Source organism: Rhizopus microsporus (genome assembly GCF_002708625.1).
Source record: "Rhizopus microsporus ATCC 52813 unplaced genomic scaffold scaffold_5, whole genome shotgun sequence".
NCBI lineage: Eukaryota > Fungi > Mucoromycota > Mucoromycetes > Mucorales > Rhizopodaceae > Rhizopus > Rhizopus microsporus.
The window spans coordinates 588,359-594,808 of NW_019671920.1; the positions used below are offsets into that span (position 1 = coordinate 588,359).

The 6,450-nt window shown below is 37.9% G+C and overlaps 1 protein-coding gene across 1 annotated transcript; it reads right to left on the bottom strand.

The window, feature by feature from the left end:
• Positions 1-1,701: 1,701 nt before the first annotated feature.
• RHIMIDRAFT_278166 (OPT superfamily oligopeptide transporter) lies at positions 1,702-4,181 on the bottom strand. Its single transcript, XM_023612724.1, has 2 exons — positions 3,951-4,181; positions 1,702-3,899 (listed from the first exon to the last, which is right to left on the bottom strand). The coding sequence occupies exons 1-2, from the start codon at positions 4,126-4,128 to the stop codon at positions 1,981-1,983; spliced, it is 2,097 nt and encodes a 698-aa protein (XP_023467794.1). The 5' UTR covers positions 4,129-4,181; the 3' UTR covers positions 1,702-1,980.
• Between the last annotated feature and the right edge of the window lie 2,269 nt (positions 4,182-6,450).

Below are 6,450 nucleotides of genomic sequence, written 5' to 3' on the forward strand. Positions count from 1 at the left end.
AACGCAGCATAGTGTTGTCATTTTGTACTTCCTTAAAGTTATTCAAGGCATCTAAGCGTGTTTCTTTTCATTGAATTTCGTTTCTGTCTACATGCTGAGTTATATCAACAAGCAATATTATTATGCAGCACGTTCCACTATTTTTGATGGCAGCTATTCAAACATGTTGAAAAAGATATAGATTGAGCTTAGATTTAAAGACTACGGACCTTACACCAAACTTTAAATTTTTTTTTTATTTAGATCAGATGTTGTTATCTTTACCTTTTAGCCCTTGATAACCATCCACGGCGATAGCACACACATCAGATATTCATGGGAAAATCATTCGTGTTATTCTAAGAGATACGAGAAAATTCAATGCAAATCAAGAATGTAGGCGTTTGTTTGGGATGATCAATTTTTAATGAATACAGCAAAATTATAAAGGGGAGCATAGATATAATTTTTAGCTCCCTTCACTTCTAATCAAATATCAATCATTTGCTACGTAAATCCTGATATAAGCACTCAATTAGCTCCATTCTGTAATAAATGTAGTTATCTTATGATTCACGTTTTGAAAATGATAAAAATTTATTCCTTTCCTTAAATCAGCTGTGACACATGGTTTGTTTATATTTAGCGTATTTTGACTCGCCTGTAAGTATTTCATTTTTGTGGAAATCAGTTAAAAATAATTATTTTCTTGTAGCTTCATTCCTCTCCAAAAAAATAATATGATTCTATAAAAGATCGAATGAAAAATGTGAAGGGTAAAGGGTGAAGAGGAAAAAAAAGATGAACGATATTCATTCAAGTGGCGTACATCGGAAACACTTACTAACCTAAGGACTGGGTTAAATATTCTTTTTTTTTCTTAGGCATACACAAGCCATCTTACGAGAAACTTGATTTCAAAGATACTAGAATGGGTAATACGTTTGCCTGTTTATCACTGGAAAAAAAAATTAACTTAAGGAAGCATATAGGTACAATTTAAACAAAGATCATCTTTAATATCTAAATACGCAGCCTTATCACTAACACAAATATTTTTATCATTTTGCATTTGCGCGTTTTAGATGTTGATAAGGACGCTGCTTTATCATACATTCTCAGTCAGTGAGTAACCGTTTTTACAAGGTTGCTTTAATACGCGTTTAATATTAGAATGAATAATCATCTTTACAAAGCCATGCTCATCTCTATGATCTTCCTGGTGCGACCCGTTTACTGACATATTTGGAGCATCCCAGGAAGGAGCAAAATTGTTCAGATATATACAGATCAAATTAGTTACAATACTAAAAGAAGTAATGTAATGCGCCCATATTACAAAGGTTTAGGGTAGAGATATTTAACTTTGATAAAAGTAGGCTTTGGAGTTGACTTTTAGCACTTTCTATTGTTATGCACAAACTACAAGCATTCACGGGTAGCTTGTGTGCTGCGTCAGTATTCCTTTATCTTCAATATACCTGCATCTATTTTTACTTCATGATTATTTTCTTTCCCAGTAAAAGCGCATCAAGCTCATCAACACATCACTCAAATAAAAAAATACTGATGCGAGAAGCAAACACCAAAGAGAGCATGTGAGTTCCTACAAAGCATTTCTAGCTGAAGGTAGTACCAGATTGGTGGTAACGTGCAACAATAAAACAAGGCACAATGAAGACAATAGAAGCTTGCCATTCTGTTACCGTAGGACAAGATATTCCTCATGTAAGGACAGAGTGTCCATCCTGGGAAAAACTGTAGCCAGATATCCTTAAACCCTTTGACAAGTCAGGATCTTGCTTACATTTATCAAGTTCAGCTCATGTGATTATGATGTCAATGTCGCATTAACCCTCTCTTTGTGGCACTTTGCACATTCTACATACTAGTATGCTTTTAGATGTATTGTTCAAAAAGGTATTTATTTATTAGGTCAATTATAAAAAGAATACGGTATTAAGAGTAGTAGTAATGTAGATACATATATGTATAAAAGGATTAAGGGCAATTTTCGAGAAGACCTTCAGGACATGAGCCAGTAAAGGCGTAGGGAGCAACATTACCCAACTTGAGTGCAGCTTGAATAATAGCGGAGATACCTTGACCAGCAATCATACCACCCGCAACACTGTACATATAGTTATCCCAAGCAAGAGGATCAACGAGCTTCCAGATCTTACCACCACACCAACCGATGAACATGGACAAGGGGACTTCAGGTTGACTGTTAATCATAGCAATACCAATAGCAGAGACGGAGGGTACATAGCGATGGTATTTCTTGGGAATCACAAATTCACGAATGAAGGGAGCAGCGATACCAACAATGGCACAGATGATAGTAAGGATAATGGAGCCCTTGCTCAAGGGTTCACCACCACCAGTCAAGAGTAAGGTGACATTATACCAAGCGTTGACAGCAACAAGGCCGAACTCACACTTTTTGGTATCAACGGGGCCAACACTGATGATACAGGGATAAGCATCAGCAAAGAGGATGAAGAGACCAGCACCAATGGCAATGGCAAAGAAAGAGGCAACAAACTGAGCCCAGAACTGGGAACGAGGGGAAGCGCCGACAAGCTGACCGGTCTTGAGATCACCAACCATGTCAACAGCCTGAGCAGCAGCAGAGGCGGAGATGTTACCGGCCATCAAGTTATTTTTGCGAACTTGATCGATGGAGCTAGCAGGCATCTTGGCAAAAACCAATTGGGACATTTTACCAATAGAACCTGTGGGGTTAATATCTGTTTCACCAGCAGCTTGGACACCAACAAAGGAGAAGATGAAACCAAGGATAACGGCAACAATAGTTTGATAGACAGGCATACCAAAAAATTCACCCATGATAACACAAGTAAAGATGATTGAGATAAAGGTACCAGTGATCCACCACCAAGCAGGAACAAGTTCACTGTCTTCGAAGATCTCATCAGGGTCACGTTCAGCACTAACCATGTGTCTTTCTTTTTCACTCAACTCTTTGCGGAACACCTTTTGTTTAATGAAAGCAGAGACGAAGAAGAGGCCATTGTAGATACCGAGAACACCACCCTTAATACCACGCCAGAGAGTATCATAACGGACAGCCAGTTCAGCAAATGATGTAAGGACCATAAGAGCAATACCAGGCCACAAGAAAAAAGATTGAGTGGTAGTACCAGCTGCGGTAAAGCCAAATGGTTTGACAAAAGTGCCATTAGTAACGCATACGGGACCAATAATGCCGTAGATCAAGAGAGAGGATAAAAAGAAGGTGTGAACGGTAGAACCGGGTGTCATCAAACCAGCACCAAAGAAAGGGAAATCCCACTTGAAGACCCATCCCCAATCCATATCTGCGCTGATTAAAGGTACATATTGATGGGCACCATAGCCGATCCAGTAGAGAATGTGAATGGTGTCAAAGAAGGGAACCCAGTAAGCGATGAGATTCCAAAGGAAAGAAACACCAAACCAGAGAGCCATCCACATGGCTTTCTTCATGGCTTCCTTTTCACCTTCAATAGTACTGTGGAGAGAAATGATGGTAGTGGCAGCGGCACGAGGAGTAGGGAAAGTCAAGTCCTGCTTGACAACAAAGTGGCTACGAAGAGGGACGGCAAAGAAGAGACCATAGAAGGCTGCGGAGATAGCAAAAAGGAAGAGAGCAGCTGCATCGTCACGTGGATTTGTCAATAAGCCTAATTTGTACATAGCAGGGATACCAGACACAAAACCAGCAGATAGACCACCAGCGGTAGTAGCAGCGGATTGTGCCGTACAGTTTTCTTTGGGACCGAAATAACCGCCGCCCCATTTAGGTGGCAGTATACGGGACATTGGCTTGAGAACAGCAAATGAAAAGATGGCACCAAAAAGTGAAGCGCCAAATGACCAACCGATCTTTAAACCAAGGTAAGTATTTGAGGCAGCTATTGAGATGTGTTAATTAATTGATAAATAGAGAGTCGAGTATATCTTACAAACTAAGCAACCAAAAAGAGAGCCGATGATAGCAGCACGAAATGTGAATTGATGCTCTTCTGGGTGTAGATGTCTTGTCGTTGGATCTTGGTCTACTATAACCTGTTCATCAACTGAGTGTATGTCGTATTCAATTTTTTCATCTCGAAATTCTTTTTCTTTAGATTGGACATCCATTTTAATTGTATTTACAAAAAAAAAAAAATTAAAGAAAAAGGGATGTGTTTAGGTCAAACAGGGTTGAAAGAATACGTTCTTTATATATAACATCCACGGAAATATAGACAGCGGTCAGTAAATTGACAAACCAATAATTCTGTAGACATGTTATCTTTAGCCAATGAAAAAGTCAAGCTCAATTTTCGCACAATTTATTCCCTTTTTTCGCACGATGAACATTTTACTCTGCGAAACTGTATTTCTTTTTAAAGCAATTCAATCCTATTATAGATAATAAGGTTACTTTTTTTCTTATTAATGTCAAATCTTGATCTCTGATAACATGTCCCATTTTCCGAGAATATGGAAATACAGAATTTGAATAGCACAAGTATGTGTCATAGCAACAGTTGCACGTTGTTATAATTCAGTCTGCTACCATGCAACATGAATGTTAATAAATGCATTGACGAGGCAAAACTTTTTTTCTGTTTACTTCTTATGGTTGTTGAAAGGGTTTTTAATTTGCACATGACTCATTGACGAAGTTTAAAATTGAAGCAATCTGATTTGATATTATTCTGGCTTGATTCGCTTGTGTAAAGACAGAAATTCATGTGCCATCCATGTCCATATTAGCTTTTTCTTTCCTTTTATTACATGTCTACACATGTCCGCGCATCTACACTTTCTGGGGTAATCCTTTTTACATTTATAGAATTCCATGCTCTTAAGTTATTAATTCTTATGTACATTGACTTTTAGAGGGGAAGTGTGATAGATTGTAGGATGGAGTGTGTGTCGGCTACACTGTAAATTCAGCTTTTGAGAGGAGCTCATTGCCTTCTGTTGCACTGATCTGAGTTACGCCAACCCAACGTACATGGCCAGTTTTATTTTAGATTTTTGATTAATTCTTTCCAATGGATTGCTTGTCATCTGTTTTAAGTATTCCACGAGTTTTGTGATTTCATAGCTATCGTAAGGTGTTTACTTTCCAAACATTTTCACTCTTTTCTTATATTTCATGTGCATCTCTTGATTTACTATTTTTATATATTTTTTCTTCTAAAGTCTTTTAGTGTATATAGCATAAAGTGCTACGAGACATAGAAAAAGATGGACTTGATTGCTCCACTTTGGGCAGCTCGACACTTTCTCCAGCAAACCAGACAGTGTTACCCGCTTATCATTGGACCCTGTTTCTCGGGGTTCATTCATATACCTGCAGTAGGAATGATTGGCAACTGCAATAATCTTTTCTCTACTCTCTGAATAGCGCCCGAGAATCATAAAGCTCAGCAAGAGCATCGTATAGAAGTCAGATTGTCACATAATGCCCAAGGTTACACATTCTGACCAGCAGTGCAGCGTCTCAATGTCATGTTGATGGGAGAAAAAACGCTGTGTTGGTTAATTTCATTCTAAGCACATGCATAACTATAATTGAAGTCTACTGAAGCGAGGTCATCAGGCTCCATGGTTAACCATTTTGGTTTATGCTACCCATTAAGAAACGTTTAAAGACGTTTCTCGGACAAATTGACAACATCCATAACAGGCTATAGGATACACTTGCATCTTAGTGGGCAAATACATTGGGAAGCTTTTGTGAATCAATGCACAAGCAGTTTTTGTGCAGCAGAGAGAGCCATACGCAGGGCTAAATGTCGGTTGATGCATGCACCGTTAATGACAAGTTAATTATAGTCTACAAAGTAAACATAGCATGAACGAGCAGGTACATAGCACATAATCTTAATCCAGTCTTTCGTTCAACTATAAAGCAAGGAGCATTAAAGTCAAATGTAAGGTATATCATTATCTTAGGAGTCATCTGTGAGTGTGTTGATAGAAATGGTCTTGTGGACTCAATACAATCATATTAGAATAAGAAAAACTGCGATTGTTTTGTAAGCATCGCACAAGCGATTTTTTATTGAACTAAAAAAGCCTCAAAATTCTGATCATCTGTTGATAGGCTAATATGAGCCAAGATCATTTGATATTTCTGAACGAAATATTTGTGTAAATTATGGAAACTCAGAACGTACAACCATCTCATAAAGGCATCTAATGAAATGATACTCTACTGCAGCGCTTTTACCAATGAATTTACAACAGTGAACTACAAATGCTTCTAAAATGAGATATCCAGTCTTACGTTATATGGCACGCTTTAATGGCACTGATCAAGCCTCATTTTATATAACTTACTAATTGATATAGAGTTGAACTTTACTATGTAGTGGATAAACGTTCACTAGTATGGTAACAGTAATGTTAACTAAAGACACTTGTTCTTTAGAAAAACAAGTCAATGCTTAATGATAATACCTG

What these genes read in the sequence shown, in the direction of transcription:
- RHIMIDRAFT_278166 (XM_023612724.1), bottom strand. Translation starts at nt 4,128, where the DNA reads ATGGATGTCCAATCTAAAGAAAAAGAATTTCGAGATGAAAAAATTGAA. An exon ending in TCTTTTTGGTTGCTTAGTTT is followed by an intron (nt 3,900 to 3,950) that starts GTAAGATATACT and finishes ACATCTCAATAG; the next exon opens with CTGCCTCAAATACTTACCTT.